The sequence below is a fragment of the Hypanus sabinus genome, chromosome 9, assembly GCF_030144855.1.
Source record: "Hypanus sabinus isolate sHypSab1 chromosome 9, sHypSab1.hap1, whole genome shotgun sequence".
In the NCBI taxonomy this organism is placed as follows: domain Eukaryota; kingdom Metazoa; phylum Chordata; class Chondrichthyes; order Myliobatiformes; family Dasyatidae; genus Hypanus; species Hypanus sabinus.
The window spans coordinates 128,774,414-128,796,010 of record NC_082714.1 but is presented as its reverse complement, the minus strand read 5'-3'; the positions used below and the strand labels follow the sequence as shown (position 1 = coordinate 128,796,010).

The 21,597-nt window shown below is 42.4% G+C and overlaps 1 protein-coding gene across 5 annotated transcripts in view; it reads right to left on the bottom strand.

Moving 5' to 3' along the window:
- Positions 1 to 1,752: 1,752 nt before the first annotated feature.
- Positions 1,753 to 21,597, bottom strand: part of LOC132399793 (tumor necrosis factor receptor superfamily member 6B-like) — a 35,429-nt gene continuing 15,584 nt past the window's right edge. Inside the window, exon 5 of one of the 5 annotated variants that reach the window (XM_059980548.1) lies at positions 1,753 to 2,305. In XM_059980548.1, coding sequence (XP_059836531.1) covers positions 2,239 to 2,305 — 67 coding nt within the window. In that variant the 3' untranslated portion in view covers positions 1,753 to 2,238. Of the gene's footprint in view, positions 2,306 to 12,395; positions 12,424 to 14,497; positions 15,379 to 21,045; positions 21,444 to 21,597 lie in introns of those variants that run through there. The other 4 variants (XM_059980550.1, XM_059980551.1, XM_059980546.1 and 1 more) reach the window with 4 other exon arrangements.

Sequence of the window (21,597 nt, the reverse complement as noted above, 5' to 3'; positions counted from 1 at the left end):
TACACAACATCCACTGACTCTCCTTTGTCTATCCTGTGTGATATCTTCTCAAAGTATTCCAACAGATTTGTCAGGCAAGATATCCCCTTTACGAAATTATGCTGACTTCAAACTTTTTTATCATGTGCTTCTAAGTACCCTGAAACTTCATCCTAAATAAAGGACTCCCTCATCTTCCCAAGTAAGGCTAACTAGCCTATAATTTCCTGTCTATTGCATCCCTCTCTTCATTTCCAATTTTCCTATCCTCTGGAATCATTTCAGAATCTAGTGATTCTTGAATGATCACTACTAATGCCTCCACAATCTCTTCAGAACCATTGGATTATTAAAACTTGATTGTATATCTGTGAGTTAACATCTGCCGGACGATGCTGAGGATGTTCTATGAGGCTGTGGTGGTCAGTGCTATCGTGTTTGCTGTTGTGTGCTGGGGCAGCAGGCTGAGGGTAGTAGACACCAACAGAATCAACAAACTCATTTGTAAGGCCAGTGATGTTGTGGGGGTGGAACTGGACTTTCTGACGGTGGTGTCTGAAAAGAGGATGCTGTCCAAGTTGCATGCCATCTTGGACAATGGCTCCCATCCATTCCATAATGTATTGGTTAGGCACAGGAGTACATTCAACCAGAGACTCATTCCACCGAGATGCAACACTGAGTGTCATAGGAAGTCATTCCTGCCTGTGGCCATCAAACTTTACAACTCCTCCCTCGGAGTGTCAGACACCCTGAGCCAATAGGCTGGTCCTGGACTTATTTCCACTTGGCATGATTAACTTATTTTTATTTAATTATTTGTGGTTTTATATTGCTATATTTCTACACTATTCTTGGTTGGCGCAGCTGTAACAAAACCCAATTTCTCTTGGGATCAATAAAGTCTGTCTGTCTGTCTGTCTGTCTGTAATTAGAAATGATATGAAGTGAACAACTGAAAATGAATTTCAGTTTAAATCAATAGGAAATTTAGGGAAAACATTTTATCTTGAATTAATGAGTCATTTGCTTTTGCATACCTATATTTATTGTACACTTTAATGGAACATATTCCCATAGCTCCATGTATACTCCTGTCAACATACTTATAGAGGAAATTACTATGAGGTTAGAGGATTAACGTTCCTAGTAATAAAGCACTAGTTCCAAAGGGACATCGAAGGAGTCTGTTTTGGTTAATATATTTTATAAGGAAAAGGCCATTCAGCTCATTGAGAGTCTGCCACCTTTCAGAGCACTCCACGTTCCCATTTATTTTCCTGTAGCCTACTCTCCACCAATCACAACTTACAGTAGGCGATTAGTTTAGCCTCCAGCAGGTCGGTGTCATGTGCGAGGAATCCAGGAATGACATGCAGCCATAGGGAGAAGGTGCAGGACTGAGCCTGGATCACTGGAGCTGAGAAGTAACAGCACTGCCCACAGTGCCCGTTTGTAGCAATGTAGTATATTTTAAACGAGAAGCACTATGAAAGCTGGAAGTCAAAATTCAATGGATAACAAACTAGCATGAAATAATTAAAATGTTCGATATATAGGCAGTACAATAAAGACAATAGGCACAGTAGAGGGCAGTAGGTTGGTGTCAGTCCAGGCTCTGGGTATTGAGGAGTCTGATGGCTTTGGGGAAGAAACTGTTACATAGTCTGGTCATGAGAACCCGAATGCTTCGGAGCCTTTTCCCAGATGGCAGGAGGGAGAAGAGATTGTATGAGGGGTGCATGGGGTCCTTCATAATGCTGTTTCTTTTGCGGATGCAGTGTGTAGTGTAAGTGTCTGTGATGGCAGGAAGACAGACCCCGATGATCTTTTCAGCTGACCTCACTATCCGCTGCAGGGTCTTGCGATCCGAGATGGTGCAATTTCCGAACCAGGCAGTGATGCAGCTGCTCAGGATGCTCCCAATGGAGTGATCACTCCATGTCCTCCTGAAGACAACAACCATCTCTTTTGTTTTGTTCACATTCAGAGACAGGTTGTTGGCTCTGCACCAGTCCATTAGCCGCTGCGCCTCCTCTCTGTAAGCTGACTCGTCGTTCTCGATGATGAAACTCAGCACGGTCGTGTCATTGGCAAACTTGATGATGTGGCTCAAGTTGTGTAGTCAGAAGCCTCTGACTATTTGATGATCTGGATGTCTTGAAAACTTTAGTGCAACTCTGACTGCTGAAGCAGGATACTGTCTGCCCTCCTGAAGCCGAGGAGATTTCATCTCCCAGTAATGTGGGGAGGCAAGTGTCAGGGGCCCAATTCACCCACAAAATCTCCATTGGTTTCCAAGGAACTCAGCTGAACTGGCCACCTTCTAAAGTAAAATGACAATACATAAAAGCAATAAATGCCTGGAGTCTGGTTAGCCTTTCAGTCTGTTACAATGTTCTTTCATTGCTTTGAATGAGTTCCTCAGAGAATATTAATTAGCATCTTAAATGATCTAAAGTATGGAAATATACAATTAAGTGGCAAACTGATGAACAAATCCAAAATAACTTAAGATAAAATAGCAAACATGAAAAAGTTCACAGATGCTTGAAATCCAAAGCAACACACACAAAATGCTAGAGGAACTCAGCAGGCCAGGCAGCAGTTCTAAAGAAGGATCTTGTCTGAAATGTCAACTGTTTACCCTTTTCCATAGAAGCTGCCTGATCTGTTGAGTACCTCCAGCATTTTGTGCATTTTTCTCAAGATAAAGTTGATAAGATATTAATCAGCGAAATCCAGGTGGTGAAGTTGTAGATTGAATCAATGTACAGCATTCAAGTTTTGATAAATTTTGCTACTGAAATTTTGTGAAAAACAATGATTTAATTCACAACAGTCATACAACCAATTCCTTTAATCAAAAGAAATCCCATACTTTTTATCTGAAATGTACCTACTCACTCCTGTATATTGTGTACACCAACTATCATCGGAGGAATACAAGTAAGAAAATATTTGTTTGTAATGCATAGATCATTTGCTTAATCTGTAGTTTCAATGTAAACTCTGGCCCCACCTACAGAGGTATCACCTTTGACCTACTCAACCCTAAAACGTAAAACTATCTTTCCTAGTATTAATAATGTCTTTGACTTTAACTGATCTGCTAAGCGCTTTGTATTTTTTTTAACTTTTAGTTCAGAATTTCAGGAAAGCAATTTGTTTCAATGTTCATTGGTACTGGTATGGGATTACTATCATCACATACAGTGAAAAAAAGCATGTTATTCAGACAGATCCTTTAATACAGTGAGGTAGTAGAAAAGGAAACAGAGTGCAGAATATAACATTAAGATCCTGGAAAAGTTCAGTGCAGATAGTCAAATAAATAACAAAGGAGACCGATACTTCTTCTTTTTGTATATGAAATGTAATTTGAGAGTCCGATAGGTCAGGATAGAGGCTGACCTTTAGCTTGGTGGTAGGTACTCTCTTCCACCCAGTGGAAGAGCGAATGACCAAAACAGGAAAGGTCCTTGATTATGCTGGCAGCTTTCCCGAGGTAGCAAGAAGTGTAGGAGGAGGTCACAGAGAGGAAGCTGGTTTGTGTGTTGAACAGAGCTGCATTCACAGCCTTCTGCAATTTCCTGTGGTCATGAACAGAGCAGTTGCCATACCAACCTGTGATGCGCCTGGGTAGAATGACCATGCAGTGTCTTTGTAAAAATTGGTAAGAGCACTGGGAACATAGTACATAGAACAGTACAACAACTGAAAAGGCCCTTCTGCCTATGATGTCTGTGCTGAACACAATGCCAAATTAAACTAACTCTCATCTCTCTGCACATGACCCATACCCATTCATTCCTTGCATATTTCTGTGTCTATCTAGAATCAGATCAGATCAGATTCAGATCAGATTTAGTTTATTGTCATTTAGAAACCACAAATGCACTGCAGTTAAAAAATGAGATGACGTTCCCCCAGAATGATATCACAAAAGCATATGACAAAACAGACACCAGAAAATCCATGTAACGTTTGGCAATCCCCAATCCAGAGTCCGGAGAGGCTGCTACGTATTAATATTGCGCTACCGTCTAGCGTGTTCCCTGGAAAGGAGCTCCAAATCCACCAGACAAAAACAAGACCAAAAACTAAAGCTACAAGACCTGCACAAAACCACATAGTTACAACATATAATTACAACAGTGCAAACAATAGCATAATTGATAAAAAAAAAACAGACTATGAGCACAGTAAAAATAGTCCAAGATGTTAAAGGACTGTAAGTTCAAAAGAAATCACCACAGTTTCCACAAGTCCACAGGGTCCCGACAGACTTGCCATTCCACACCGGCTGCAGAAGGGAATACCCTCGCTATGGACTTCCAAGGTGCCGCCTGACTCAGCCTCGTAGACACAGCACACACCGAAAGCGACCTGAGTCCGTCAAAAAGACTCTGAGTCCGTCGAACCTCCAAGCTGACGACCATCCCCTTTGGCACAGCTTCTCCGAGTACCATCCTCTGCCGAGTGTATTAGGACACCTCCGCCAACAGCCATCGGCAATGCGACCCCAAGGACTGGGGGCCTGTCCTTCCCAGCAGAGTCCCGGACCTCACAGAGGCAGCAGCAACAAAGAAGGTCTTCCTGGAATTTCCCTATGTTTCTCTGTGATTCCATGTCCGTTTTCAATCAACTATGATTGCGCACGGCACCCCACTTCACAAATAACAGATAATCAGTTCCAGAGTGGCCGCTGCAAGCTGTGTCGCGCTGCCATCTTGGATATGATAGAAGCCTCTCAAATGTCTTTATCATATCTGCTTCCACCCCCTACATCCTGAAGAAGTAAAGACGTGTGCTTTATGCCCGTAATATCCAAGCAGCTGCACAAGGATAAATTTTTGGTGATATTTAACCTAGGAACTTGAAGCTCTCAACATCAGTACCGTGAATACAGACAGGGACATGTACTCAGCCCCACTTGTTGAAATTAATGACCACTCCACTGTTTTGAAAACGTTGAGGGAAAGGTTGTTGTCCAGATATAATGCCACTAGACTTTTCCTTTCTCCCTCTCTATCTCCTTCCTGTACTGTATCTTATTGTTGTATGAGATCGAGTCCACTGTGACAGTATCTTCTGCAAACCTGTTACAGATTTTTAATGAGTACCCTTTTAAAACATAAAATCTAACTTACCAGAAAATCAATGAGAGAGTCATCAAATTCATGAGGTACATCAGAACTAACCATCTATGAGAAAAACTAAGATTTTGTTGATAAAGAAAGTATTAACTCTCAGATTACTTCACAAAATACCAATCCCCAAATCATCAGTTTTGAGCATCCATTAATTTTGTTTCTGGAATAAGGGTTTCTCGTATCATATTAACAAATATTGCAAATGGATATTAGGAAATTCAGCCTCTTATTTTTGTTCCAATATATTATTAATAATAAAACGCCAAACACTGATAAACAATGGAGAAGTAAACAAAAGGAAATTAAACAATTAGAATCCACAGGAGATGACTATAAAATGTAACAAAAAAAGATTCCCACAGTGAAATAAAAATTTAACAAACATACTAAAGGTCAAAGAAGAAGTTTGAAGGTGAGTGATGTCTCACAGTAACGCAGTTCTTAAAGAGCCATGTGTGGACGACCTGTCCTGTGAGTGAGACAGGAATTGTGATGGTTTGTGATGGAGGAGTCTGACATATGTTAGGTTTCCTCTCTGGTTTATGGAACCTCTCTCGCAGCTTAGAAAATAGCTCCCAGGTTATTATAAGGAGGCATTTGCAAAGCTGTCTAGGAAAGGATTAACTCCAACATGTCAGAACTTGATTCCTAGTTCAACACCAGCTCCATTGTCCAGGTTTATTCTTTCCTTGTTTGAAAATGGTGTTAATGGTATAAGCGGGTGACACTGTGGCCACATAATATTGAAAGGCATGGACAGAGTGGATGTGTCAAAGTCGTTTCCCACGGTGGGGAGTCTAGTACGAGAGGACATGACTTAAGGATTGAAGGGCGCCCGTTCAGAACAGAGATGTGAAGAAATTTTTTTAGCCAGAGGGTGGTGAATCTATGGAATTTGTTGCCATGGGCGGCTGTGGAAGCCAAGCCATTGGTTGTATTTAAGGCAGAGATTGATAGGTATCTGAATAGCCAGGGCATCAAAAGTTATGGTGAGAAGGTGGGTGTGTGCGACTAAATGGGGGAATGGATCAGCTCATGTTAAAATGGCGGAGCAGACTCGATGGGCCGAATGGCCGACTTCTGCTCCTTCGTCTTAAGATCTTATGACTCCCAACCACAAGGGAGTGTCACATGAAAACAGGTCTGAAGGGCATTAAAGAAGTTGATGGTGTTTTTATGGCAATCCTATGGTTTTGCAATGTTATTTTCAAATTCTAGATTATGGGCTGAATAAAAATTCCACACTTTCCAGTGTAGGACTTACAGTCAGCTATCTAATAGTTGTTCTAGTTCTCTGAAATTTTAATATGTGCCACTTCTCTGAATCAGTTCTGGAATAAAATAAGACTTATTCACAAAGGTTAAACGGGCAGGACAGTGTAAAGCACAATCATGCTCAGTGCCAGAAGACTAATTAAACTTTCATGCTGAAGCTCTGTAATACTTTGCTTAGGCCACTCTTAGAGTATTGTATGTGTTTCTGATCTCTCCATTATTAGAAAACATTCATCAGGATATCGCCAGGACTCGAGTGTACGTGCTTGTAAGGAGAGGCTGGACAAACTTGTCTTGTTTTCTCTGGAACTTTGGAGACCTGATGGAAATTCATAGGGTACACAGTCGGAGGCTTTTTCTGAGGATATTAACGTGAAATACTAGAGAACATGCATTTAAGGTGAGAGGAAGAAAGTTTAAAGAAAAAGTGCAGTTCAATTTTTTTACACCAAGAACGGTAGGTGCCTAGAACGGGCTGCCAGGGCAATGATGGAAACAGATACAAGAGCTGCATATAAAAAGCTGTTGGATAGATATATCAATAATGATCACATGCAAGCTGAAGAGATATAGTTTACTGCAGTGTCAAGTTTGATGCAGGGCCTGCCCCTGTATTGTTCTGTTCTAAATTCTATGTTCAATAAATGCTGTAAACTACAGATCATGCAACCACCTACATTCAAACACCATTCACCACAAAAAAAGCATTAACCACAATTCCAGTCGCCTCTAAGCTTTCACACTTCCTCATCTCTGATCTACTACTAAATTCATTTTATGAAACCTGCTTCCCCAGCAGTATTGGGAAACAGGCCCAAACTTGTCACTATCAATGCGTCTTGTCAGCAAAGCACCTTTCGTTTCAGACCTTTCTCCTTTTCATTTATGCTTTAAACATCTTGTTTGTAGAATATGTTTTCTAAGAATCAGAAGGATTTGAATTCCACTGACAGTTGGACTGTATCTTTGATCTAAAGTTATCATTGTCAAGGTCTTGTTAAGTTTGTACCATCTGAATTATAACCAGCCTCCCCAAATTAACTTATGTTTCTGTTGTGCTTGTGTCTCTGAGATACTGTTGACATACTGTTTTAGCAGTAGGTTTCATGTGAGTTACGTGAGCTTTTGTTCATCAGTGACTGTGATCTAACCCACCTCCTGTGCTATGCTGTAGGCAAACCTTCCTTTTTATTTCAAAAATATGCTTTATCCATAATAAAAATATATATAAACAAGGTAAGAAACAGTGCAATGAACTTCTCCGTTCATATTCACTACATTTAGTAGTATAAACTTTTATTGAAAGGAACAAACAAACATAACACATTGATGTGTCTCCTTGAGGTGTTACCTATTTCATTATTCAAGAGCCTTGCCCACCAATGATGCCCCATCATGTGTGGTAGTGAAAGGAGCTTATACTGTGGTCCTTCCTCACAGGGCCCAGGCATTGACAGTACCAAACTTCAGTGCATTCCTCAGAACATATTCCTGCAGACTGGACTGAGTGAGCCAGTTTGCAGTTGGAAGGTCATCAAGTTTTGGGCAGACCAAAGGGTGTCCTTCACCAAGGTGATGACCTTACAGTAACCCTTGTCTGTCTCAATGTGTGTCGCTCTGATCAGAGCTGTGTCCTCTGCTACACAGCTGCTGGGGGTGAACAGGAACAAGGATCCTTGCATCCAGCTCCATATCCTCTTTGCAATTCCACACCATGCAAAGAGGTGAAGGGTCATCTCTTCCCCACCAGAGCCCTTCCAAGGGAAGAGTATTGTCCACAACTGATGTAGTCTCACTGGCTCTCTAATCTGCTTTGAAGCTCCTAGACAGCACAGGACATACTGTACGTATTTATCAATTATAGCTCAAATCATCCTTTCAATACTAGTAATTCAGCTTCAAGCCAAGTCCTTTGTACCACCTCCAGAAATGGATCTTCATTTTTCTTATTGGGAGACCGCAGCCAGTGTGATTGGTGATAACATCTGCTCTTCTCTGAATATCAATGCAAACCCAGATAAGGATGCTTGCTTAGCCCACTGCTCTTCTTTCTCTACGTTCATGACTGTATGGTTAGACACTGCTCAAATGCCTTCTCTGTGTTTCATGATAAACCCCTCATGGTGCTCAGACATAGCAGTCTTGTTATACTCTTGTTCCCCTGACCTGGAACATCTAATGATTAGGTTCTCCTTCGTGATATCAACAACGGTTTACATACTGCAAAAGTCGAAAGTTAAGCAAGCACTTGAGGTATCTAGTGTTGCCATTAGCAAGCAAGAGACAGCCTACCCCAACACCTTTCAAATCATTGTTGGGGACTTCAACCAGGCTTATTTGAAGAAAGCCCTGCCCAATTATCGTCAACGTATCACCTGCAGTGGAAGTGGATCCAACACACTTGTCCACTGTTATACCATGATTAGGAATGCCTACCGTTCCATCCCTAGACCGCATTTCAGGAAATCTGATCATTTGGGCTATCCTCCTTCTACCTGAATACAAGCAGTCACTACAGAGCAAGACACCAAAGACAACAAAGAGCTGGTCATAAGAAGCAGAGAAGCATTGTGGGATTGCTTCAAGTCAGTGGACTGGCCTGCGTTTGGGGACTCAGTAGAGGATCTGAACACCACAGTTGTCACAGACTTCACTAAAACAGTCGTATGTGTCCCCATAAATCCATTCAGAGTCTTCCCCAACCAGAAGCCCCGAATGAACCACAAGATCCACAATCTGCTGCATGCCAGCTCTGTGACATTCAGGTCTAGCAACCAAGTGAAATACAAGAGGTCAAGGTACAACTTCTGGACAGCCAGTTCACATACAAAGGGACAATCCCAGACCAAAACTGAGCCACTGAAGGATGCTTGGCACCTTCTATCACCTCCTACAAAGTGAAACCAAGCAACGCAGGTGACCACACGGTTTCACTCCCAGATGAGCTCAATGCCTTTTATGCTTGCTTTGACCTTAAAAACATGGCGGCACCTGTCATGAATTCCTTGACAACTCGGTGATTTCAGTGTCTGAGCCCGATACGAGAGCATCCTTCAGGAGTATGAGCCTACAGAAAGCACCTGGCCCAGATGGGGAACCTGGCCAAGTACTAAAGACCTGTGCTGATCAGCTGGCTGGAGTGTTCACTGAGATCTTTAACCTCTCACTTTGGCTGTCTGAGGTACCCACCTGCTTTGAGCAAGCTTCCGTTGTACTGCTGCCTAAGAAGAATGTAGTAACCTGCCTCATCCAGAAGCACTTACATCCACTGTGATGAAGTGCTTTGAGAGGTTAGTAATGAAACACGTAAACTCCTGCCTGAGAAGTGACTTGGATCCACTCCAGTTTGCTTACTGTTACGCCTGTGCCCCAACTCTGAGGGGCCGAAGGGTACAGAGTAGCCCCCTCCTTTTTGAGAATCGCAAGATCGCTATTAATGCGGGTCTGGGACCCAGGAAATGAGAGAGAGAGACGCAGAATCCACAAGGGGTTTGGAATTGGTGGGCCTCACCACGGAAGAACGGCTTTAACTAAAAGGAGAAACCAGCCCCAACGAAATTTCGAAGGATCGACATCATAAAAAGGAAAAACTGGCAAGTTCTAAAAATCCATCTCTCTCTCTCTCCAACCAAAAGCTGCAGCCTGAATGAACTTGAGTGACTTTTATATTTCCATTGGACAATACATTATCCCCTAGACAACGATAGAGCTATTTCTTGTTGATTATTATTATACCCGCACTTTTAGATTTAGTATTGACGATGTATATTATCTGTATGTTTGCATTGATATTATTTTTGTGTATTTTTATCAATAAATACTGTTAAAAATAGTACCATCAGACTTCAACGGATCTCTCTATCTTTGCTGGTAATTGACCCAGTTACGGGGTTCGTAACATTACCATTAGAACAGGTCCGCAGCAGATGCTTTTTCAGTGGCTCTTACTCAACCCTGGAACATCTGGAGAGTGAAGGTGCATTCATCAGGATGCTCTTCATTGGCTACAGCTCATCATTCAATACTATCATCCTCTTAAAACTGATCAATTATTTCCAAAACTTTAGCCTCAAAACCTCCTTGTGCAATTGGATCCTTGATTTCCTCATCAACAGACCCCAGTCAGTTTGGATTGGCAGCAACATCTTCTCCACAATGACCATCAGCACAGATGCATCACGAGGCTGTGTGCTTAGCCCCTGCTCTACTCGCTTTATACTTATTCCTGTGGGGCAAAGCACAGCTCCAGTGCCATATTTGATTGCTGACACCACCACTGTTGTTGGCCAAACCAAAGGTGGTGACAAGTCAGCATATAGGAGGGAGATTGAAAATCTTCCCAAGTGGTGCCTCAGTAACAACCTCTGACTCACCATCAGAAAAACCAAAGAGTTTATTATTGACGATGGGAAGAGGAAACCGGAGGCCCAAAAGCGAGTTGTCATTGGGGATCAGAGGAGGAGAGGATCAGCAACTTTAAATTCCTACTTTTTATCATTTCAGATTTGTCCTGGGTCCAGCATGTAAATGCTATTACAAAGTAAGTAGGGCAGTGTCTCTACTTTCTTAGAAGTTTGTAAAGATTTGGCATGTCATCTAAAACCCTGACAAACTAGAGGTGTGCAATGAAATGTATATTAACTGGCAGCATCATGGCTTGGTATGGAAACACCAATGCCCTTGAATGGAAACACCTGCAAAAAGTAGTGGATACAACCCAATTCAGCACAGGTAAAGCCGTTGAACACATCTACATGGAGTGCAGTGGCAGGCAAGCAGCATCCATCATCAAGGACCTCCACCATCCAGGCCATGCTCTCTTAATAGTGCTGCCATTAAGAAGGAAGCTACAGGAATGTCAGGAACCACACCACTATGTTTAGGAACAGTTATTGTCCCACAATCATCAGGCTCTTGAACCAGAGGGGATAATAGCTGCGTAGGAGAACGATGGTGCCTAACGGCAACTCCTTTGCTTACATCTTCAGAAACAGCTTTATTTCTGTCTTTAACATTTCTTTTTCCCTTTCAATGTTCTTTTGAAGACCCCGACCTGGAGTTACACGCTGACTTTAGTTTGTTGTAGGAATGGGACCTGCTCTCAGGGTCTCATGACTGGCTGTTATTCAGTACGCCAAAGATGCAGCCTAGAAGATTAGTGTGCCTTCAGGATTCCAGGATTTTGTGGCTCTGGAAGTGGGTGGACTCAAGGACGGTACCACTGCAGGAAATCAGTGTGTCATGGGAGACGGAAGATCGAAAGCAAGCTGGGTGCTGGTTGTGTGCACGGAGACCCGAGTTCATTGGGCTCAGCGCTCAGAAGAAGCGATGCAATGGACTTTTAACATCATAAATCAGTGAGTTGTTTGTTATGTCTCCCCTCTCGCTCTGTTTCCCTTATTAGGGAGAGAGAGAGCTTGTGGTATGTAGAATTACCAGGTGAACGAGTGGTACTTGGGGTACTGAAAGTCTGTGTCTTTATTGATGCTTTTCTGTATGCTTCAGTGCTTGGTGGCGGGGGGGGGGGTGCAGATTTTTTTTTGCTTGTGGGGGAGGGTGTTGCTTTGCAGCTGCTTATGCATCAGTGGGGTTAGCTGGGGGGGGCTTTGGGGTTCTAACATTTAACTGTCATTCATTATTGGAGCACTCCTCTGTTTCCGTGGATGTTTGTGAAGAAAAAGAATTTCAGGATGTGTATTATATACATTTCCCTGACATTAATTGTACATTTGAAACCTTTGAATTTCACTCAAATTTGCGCCAGCACTGTACTGTTCCCGCAGTTTATAGACTCACTTTCAAGGACTCTTTATTTCATTTTCTCAATATTTATTATCTCTTTTATTATTTTCTTTTTCTTTTGTATTACATGGTTTGCTGACTTCTGCACATTGGGTGTTTGTCCATCTTGTTATATGCAATTTTCATTGATTCTGTTGTGTTTCTTTGTGTAGCCTGGGAAAAATACACACTCAGGACAACAAATACCGTTTTGGGTCTTTAATTCCTAAATCTGTTTTAAATGTTTTAATGCAGAAAGATGGTATCAAAATAAAAAAATAAGTCTGAAAAAACACAATTCCTTACAGTCTCAGGTTAATTTTGGTCCACTTACTTGTATATCAACTAGTTACATATGCAGTATGAAAATACTTAAAATAAAATAGACAAAACTAATATGGCAGTTGCAATTTTTGGCACACACGTACTTAAATTCCAAACATGTATAGGCTAGACCTTGAAATGAATTCTCCTCGTTCACACTACTAGTCTAATAAGGAATTCGCACAACGAAGCTATCCACTGCCAATACCTTAATTGTGAAAATCTTTCCTCACCACACGACCAGTATGCCCGGGAAAAGCAGCTCCCAGTACTTGATGTTCGTCTTTCTAGAATATTGTAACTCTTATTTTCTACTCTGTATGTGCATAATGATGTCATCGTTCTCTCTTAAAGGCACAGGCAGCTGTTTTCGCATTACTGGGGTGAATACATAAGTGCACTTTTAACAATAATAAAAAGTAATATTCAACAGTCACCTGGTTACATTTATATTTACTGTGAATGCCTGCAAGAAAATGAATCTCTGAGTTGTACATGGTGATAAATACGCATTTGATTATAAATTTATTTAAAACAGCCCCATCTCTGGGTTGATCATCCATATGTTGTTTTGAGACACCCTCCTGAATGCACCAACAAAGTCTAATCTAATTCCTTGGCACTAAGAGAGTTGACATGGGGAAGTTAAAAACACTCAGTACAACTACTCTTGTCATTTTTACATCTTTCCATGATCTGCTTGCAATTCTGTTCCTCTAGCTCCCACTGGTTATTAGGAGGCCAATAGCATAAGCCCATCATGATGATTGCATCTTCCTTATTCCTGACTTGTACCAATATGGCCTTGCTGGATAATCCCTCCAAGGTGTCTCCCTCTCTCTGAGCAGCCATGACATTCTCTCCAATCAGTAAAAAAATTGCACTATTTTCACATATGCCATGCCTAAAACATCTATTCCCTGGAACACTGACCTGCCAGACTTGCTCTTTTCTCAGTTTCTATTCTTTCCTACCATGTCTAAATCATTCCCTCCATCCACCAACCCTCCCACTGCTCAGGTAATGCCTTGTAAATTCTGCTGCAGCCACATCTGTTGAATAATTAAATTAAATCCACTCTGATTCTATGTTGTAAAACAATGAAACATGAAAACCTCCAAGGGGGTTGAATACTTTTTATAGGCACTGTAAATGTAGATCTTCATCCCATTCCTCTGTCTGGTTTGAAAGAACTGTGTACTGTTGCAATTAATATGTACATTGCTGGCTTTCACACCTAATCTTCAAGTTAAATCTGAACCCATGCCAGCTGATTAAAACTTGTCAAGATTCACAAAGTACCACAATTCAGAAAGTTAATAGTTTATTAAAACTGAATAAGCACAATCTGCAATGTGACATATTACATGACAAATAATATTATAAAAGCCTACAACAAGTTATTTGAAATGAAATATTGTAAAATGCTATTGGCTTACATGGCCTTTGTACTCCATATGTACATCCTTAACTCTTCATTGTAACTGACTGAATCTTATGTATCCCTAACTGGAAATATTACACACTTCTAATCATCACTTAAAGAAGATTGATCCTAGAGATGGAGATTTACTGTGTTCTCAGTTTCATTGTGACATGGCTTACTCTGGATACGTAGGTAAGACCCGGAGGCTTCATATTACAGAGGATGGACCAGAATGCTGATTTGAAGAAGGCAAAAGGGGAGGGTCTGTGTTTCATGATAAACACCTTGTAGTGCTTGGATGCAGCAGATTAATTACACTCTTGTTCCCCTGACCTGGAATGATTAAGTTCTACTTACCAAGAGAGTTCTCTCCTCGATCCAAAGGCCAACATTAAGCATGCACTTGAAGTACTGATTGCAATCATTAGCAAACAAGAAACAGCCTACCCTAACATACTTCACATCATTGTCGGGGACTTCAATCAGGCTTGTTTGAAGAAATCTCTGCCCAATTATCATCATCATATAACCTGCAGTACCAGGGGTCCAAACACTCTCAACCAATACTGAACTACAATTAGGAACCCCTACTGTTCTGGGAAAGTGGATCACTTGGCTGTCCTTCTTCTACCTGCATACAGGTAGAGGCTAAAGAGCAAGGCTCCAGAGATAAGGACAACAAAGGGGCGGTTATGGGAGGCAGAGGAGCGGCTACGGGATTCCTTTGAATCAGTGGACTGGGCTGTGTTCAAGGACTCAGCGGAGGATCTGAATGAATACACCATTGTTGCCACAGTCATAGACAAGTATGTCCCCACAAAATCATACAGGGTATTTCCAAGCAGAAGGCCTGGATGAACCATGAGATTCGCAATCTCTTGAGGGCCAGATCATAGCATTCAGGTTTGACAACCAAGTAAAATGCAAGAGGTCCAGCTACGATCTCCAGAAAGTCATTTCAAGTGCAAAGTGTCATTCTGGATCAAATGTGAATCACTGAAGGATGTTCCACAGCTGTGGCAGGGTATGAATGTTTTTAACTCTTATAACGTGAAAAGAAGTGACATAGGTGACAACAAAGTTTTTCTCCCAGGTGAGCTCAGGGCTTATTATACTCACTTTGACTGTCAAAACGTGGAGGCACTTTCACAAACTCCCACAGCCCCTGATGATCCAGAGCTTTCAGTCCATGAGACCGATGTGAGAGCATCCTTCAGGGCTGAGAACCCACAGAGAGCACTTGGTCCAGACAGGGTTCCTCATGGAGTGCTAAAGAGTTGTGTTGATCAACTTGCTAGAGTGTTCACTGATAAATCCAACCTCTCATATTGGTAATCTGAGTACCCAGCTGCTTTAAGCAGGCTTCAATTAGACCAGCGCCTAATAAGAATGTAGTAACCTGTCTCGATGATTATTGTCCAAAAGCATTTACATCCACTGAAATGAAGTATTTTGAGAAGTTTGTGATCAAGCATATCAAACCCTGCCTGTGAAGCAACTTGGATCCATCCCAGTTTGCCTACCAACACAACAGGTCAACAATAGATGCCATTTTATTGGCTCATTACTCAACCCTAAAACATTTGGGCAGCGAAGATACATACATCAGAATGCTCTTAGAAAAACATAGAAAACCTACAGCACAATATAGGCCCTTCAGCCCACAAAGTTGTGCCAAACATGTCCTTACCTTAGAAATTACAAGGCTTACCTATAGCCCTCTATTTAACTAAGCTCCATGTACCTATCTAACAGTCTCTTAAAAGGCCCTATAATATCTGCCTCCACCACCGTTGCCGGCAGCCCATTCTATGCACTCACCACTTTCTGAGTAAAAAATTTATCCCTGACATCTCCTCTGTACCTACTCCCCAGCATCTTAAACCTGTGTCCTCTTGTGGCAACCATTTCAGCCATGGGAAAAAGCCTCTGACTATCCACATGATTAATGCCTCTCATCATCCTGTACACCTCTATCAGGTCACCTCTCATCCTCCATTGCTACAAGGAGAAAATGCCAAGTTCATTCAACCTATTTTCATAAGGCATGCTCCCCAATCCAGGCTACATCCTTGTAAATCTCCTCTGCACCCTTTCTATGGTTTCTATATCCCTCCTGTTGTGAGATGACCAGAACTGAGCACAGTACTCCAAGTGGGGTCTGACCAGGGTCCTGTAAAGCTGCAATATTAACTCATGGCTCCTAAATTCAATTCCATGATTGATGAAGGCCAATACACCGTACACCTTCTTAACCACAGAGTCAACCTGTGCAGCTGCTTTGAGTGTCCTCTGGACTCGGACCCCAAGATCCCTCTGATCCTCCACACTGCCAAGAGTCTTACCATTAATACTATATTCTGCCATCATATTTGACCTACCAAAATGAACCACTTCACACTTATCCAGGTTGAACGCCATCTGCCACTTCTCAGCCCAGTTTTGCATCCTATCAATGTCCCACTGTAACCTCTGATAGCAGTTACACAACACTTCCAAACTTTGTGTCATCAGCCAACTTACTAACCCATCCCTGCACTTCCTCATCCAGGTCACTTTTAAAAATCACAAAGAGTAGAGGTCCCAGAAAAGATCCCCGAGGCACACCACTGGTCACCGACCTCCATGCGGAAGATGACCTGCCTACAACCGCTCTTTGCCTTCTGTGGGCAAGCCAGACCTGGATCTACAAAGTAATGCCCCTTGGATCCCATGCCTCCTTACTTTCTCAATAAGCCTTGCATGGGGTACCTTATCAAATGCCTCGCTGAAATCCATATACACTACATCTACTGCTCTTCCTTCTTTAATGTGTTTATTCACATCCTCAAAAAATTCAATCAGGCTCATAAGGCATGACCTTCCCTTGACAACGCCATGTTGACTACTCTTAATCATATTATATGTCTCCAACTGTTCATCAATCCTTCCTCTCAGGATCTTCTCCACCAACTTATCAACCACTGAGGGAAGACTCACTGGTCTATAATTTCCTGGGCTATCGCTACTCCCTTTCTTAAATAAAGGAACAACATTCGCAACCTTCCAATCCTCTGGAACCTCTCCTGTCCCCATTGATGATGCAAAGATCATCGCCAGAGGCTCAGCAATCTCCTCCCTCATCTCCCACAGTAGCCTGGGGTACATCTCATCCGGTCTCAGCGACTTATCCAACTTGATGCTTTCCAATAGCTCCAGCGCATCTTCCTTCTTAATATCTACATGCTCAAGCTTTTCAGTCCGCGGCAAGTAATCCTTACGATTGCCAAGATCCTTTTCCGTAGTGAATACTGAAGCAAAAGATTCATTAAGTACATCTGCTATCTCCTCCAGTTCCAAACACACTTTCCCACTGTCACACTTGATAGGTCCTATTCTTTCATGACTTATCCTCTTGCTCTTCACGTAGTTGTAGAATGCCTTGAGGTTTTCCTTAATCCTTGTCACCAAGGTCTTCTCATGGCCACTTCTGTCTCTCCTAATTTCCTTCTTAAGCTCCTTCCTATTAGCCTTATAGTCGTGTAGATCTCTAACATTACCTATTTTTTGAACCTTTTGTAAGCTTTTCTTTTCTTCTTGACTAGATTTATTACAGCCCTTGTACACCATGGTTCCTGTACCCTGTCTCAATGGAATGTACCTATACAGAACTCCACACAAATATCCCCTGAATATTTGCCAGATTTCCTCCGTACTTTTCCCTGAGAATATCGGTTTCCAGTTTAAGCCTCCAATTTCCTGCCTGATAGTCTCATAATTCCTCCAATTAAATGCTTCACTAACTTGCTTGTTCCTACCTCTCTCCAATGCTATTGCAAAGGACGCAGAATTATGATCACTATCTCCAAAGTGCTCTCACACTGAGAGATCTGACACCTGACCAGGTTCGTTTCCCAATACCAAATCAAGTACAGTCTCTCCTCTTGTAGGCTTATCTACATACGGTATCAAGAAACCTTCCTGAACACACCTAACAAACTCCACCTCATCTAAACTCCTCACTCTAGGGAGATGCCAATCGATATTTTGGAAATTAAAATCTTCCATCATGACAATGCTGTTACTATTACATCTTTCCAGGGTCTGCTTCCCTATCTGCTTCTTGGTATCCCTGTTACTCTTGGGTGGTCTTTAAAAAAACACCCAGTAGAGTTAATGACCCCTTCCTGCTCGTAACTTCCACCCACAGAGATTCAGAAGACAATCTCTCCATGACTTCCTCCTTTTCTGCAGCTGTGACACTATCTCTGTTCAACAGTGCCACGCCCCCATCTCTTTTGCCTCCCTCCCTGTCCTTTCTGAAACATCTAAAACCCAACACTTGAAGTAACCATTCCTGTCCCTGAGCCATCCAAGTCTCCGTAATGGCTACCACATCATATTTCCAAGTACTGATCCACACTCTGTTCATCCATCTTGTTCACAACAATCCTTGCGTAGAAATAGACATATCTCAAACCTTTGGTCTGAGCATGTCCCTTCTCTATCACCTGCCTATCATCCCTCTCGCACTGTCAACAAAATTTCTCTATTTGTGAGCCAACCTCCTTTACCCCAGTCTCTTCAGTTCGGTTCCCAACCCCCAAGAATTCTAGTTTAAATTCTCCCCAGTAGCTTTAGCAAACCTCCCTGCCAGGATATTGGTCCTCCTGGGATTCAAGTGCAACCCGTCCTTTTTGTACAGGCCACACCTGCCCCAGAAGAGGTCCCAATGATCCAGAAATCTGAATCCCTGCCCCCTGCTCCAATCCCTCAGCCACTCAGTTATCCTCCACCTCATCCTATTCCTATTCTCACTGTCACATGGCACAGGCAGTAATCCTGAGATTACTACCTTTGTGGTCCTGCTTCTCAACTTCCTTCCTAACTACCTATAGTCTTTTTTTCAGGACCTCTTCCCTTTTCCTTCCTATGTCATTGGTACCAATATGTACCACAACCTCAGGCTGTTCTTCCTCCACCGCAGGATATTTTGGACGTGATCTGAAACATCCCCGGACCCTGGCGCACCTGAGAGGCAAACATCTGAGTTTCTTTCCTGCATCCACAGAATTGCCTGTCTGACCCCCTAACTATAGAGTCCCCTATCACTACTGCCTTCCTCTTCCCTTCCCTACCCTTTTGAGCTGCAGGGTCAGATTCTGTGTCAAAGGCACGACCACTACCACATCCCCCAGGTAGGTTGTCACCCCACCCCCAACAGTACTCAAACAGGAGTACTTATTGTCAAGGGGTACAGCAACGGGGGTACTGTCTGGTACCTGACTCTTCCCCTTCCCCCTCCTGACTGGGACCCACTTGTCTGTCTCCCATGCTTCTGCTGTGACCACCTGCCTAGAACTCCTTTCTATCACCTCTTCACTTTCCCTGACCAGGTGAAGGTCATTGAGCTGCATCTCCAGTTCCCTAACTCGGTCCCTCAGGAGCTGCAGCTCAACACACCTGGTGCAGATATGGCCGTCCGGGAGGCTGGGAGACTCCAGGACCCCCCACATCTGACACCGAGCACAGAAAACTGGCCTCACACACATACTACCTCCTTTCTGCAATTAACACAGTTAAACCTACCCTGCCTCGTAGTTACCGCCTAAGGCTGTTGAGCCAAAGCCCTGTCACTCTGCTGCCCGCTCCGCCGCTGCCTGCTGCATATGGCAGTTTTCTTTTTAAACCTTTCGTGTGCTACTGGCTGACGTCACGCGCCTGTGCAGTCTTGCCTTTCTTTTACCCGAGTAGTTAAAAACTCCCTTCGCTCCGAAAATTCAGCTGTTCACTTGCAGCCTTCTTGTTCCGAAGCAAATTGACTTCATTGACTTCACTCTTCATTGTCTACAGCTCAGCGTTCAATTTTATCACCTCCAAAAAACTAATCAATAAGCTTCAAGACCTTGGCCTCAATACCCCTTGTGCAGCCAGATCCTCGATTTCCTCATTTGCAGACCCCAGTCGGTTCAGATTGGCAACGACTTCTCCTCTATGATCTCCATCAGCATAGGTGCACCACAAGGCTGTGTGCTTAGCCTCCTGCTCTACTTGCTTTGTGAGTGTGTGACTACGCCTGGTTCCAATGCCATATTTAAATTTGCAGACAACATCATTGTCATTGGCTGAATCAAAGGTGGTGATAATTCACCATGGAGGACTGAGATTGAAATTCTGGCTGAATAATGTCATAACTCAACCTTTTACTGAATGTCAGCAAGACCAAGGAACTGATTAGAGACTTCAGGAGCAGCAAACCAGAAGTCCATGAGCCAGACCACATCAAAGATGGAGAGGGAAACAACTTTAAATTCATAGATGTTATTATTTTGGAGGACCTGTCCTAGACCCAGCATGTGATTGCAGTTACAAAAAAAGCATGGCAGAGCCTCTGTTTTTTAGATGTTTACAAAGATTCTGTGTGTCATCTAAAACTTTGTCAAACTTCTATAGAAATAGAAATATGGTGGAGAGTATATTGACTGCTTGTATCACAGCCTGGTATGAAAACACCTATATTGTTGAATGGAGAATCCTGTAAATGTAGTGGATACAATCCAATTCAACACAGGTAAAGCACTCCCCTACACTGAGCACAGCTACAAGAGCAGTCACAGGAAAGCAGAATCCATCATCAAGGACCTTCACCATCCAGGCCATGCTCTCTTCTTGCTGCTACAATCAGGAAGAGGGTACAGGAGCCTCAGGACTCACACCACCAGGGAAAGTAACAGTTATTACCCCTCAACCATCAGGCTCCAGAACTAGAGGGCATAACTTCACTCAATCTCACATGCTCCATCACTGACCTGTTGTCTCATCGATAGACTCATGCAGCAACTCCTCATCTCATGTTTTTGATATTTATTGCTATTATATTTATTATTACTATTATTTTTTCTCCATTTTTGCATCATTTTTGTCTTTTGCACATTGTTTGTTTGTCCTTCCTGTTGGGTGTGGGCCAATAGAATAGAGTCCTGTTGATTCTATTGTGTTTCTGAAGTTCACTGTGGATGCCTGCAAGAAGCTGAATCTCAGGACTGCATATGGTGACATATATGTACTTTGAACTTTGACAAATAGGTGATCAGTCGTGCGCTCAATTTCTTACAGATTGGTGTAACTACATTCTCCAACATCTTTATTAGAACATAAAAGGTCATGCTCACTACAATAGACATCTCTGCCTGGTATAATTTATGTTCAAGATCATATAATTTAATGAATTGATGGATTTCATTAATCTATGACATTAATTGTCACAGAGGAAGATCTCTGAGCCCATCAGCACCTTGAAAAGATCTTACTCATTCCGTCACTTGTAAATTGACTTCAAAATTCTGCTGACAGTCATATTACAAAGGATCCATGCAGCAGGCAAATAAATCGCAGTCTTAGATCTCCTTGAACAATTCCCGTCAGAGATTCATATCCAGTCTCTTTAGAAAGCTCTGATTCTTCAAGCATCTAGTTTTAGTCAATGTAGTAACTGACTGCACCTTTATCAAGCATCTTTCAAACTGACAATGCAAAACATTGGAAAAAGCAATGGATAAAAAAATACTTGATTTTTATTTAGAAATTCTTCAAGTACACCGTCTATTATAGCATATCTCTAAATATAAATGTCGATAACTTAGTGGCAGCTTCACAGCTTTGTATTGTTTCAATATT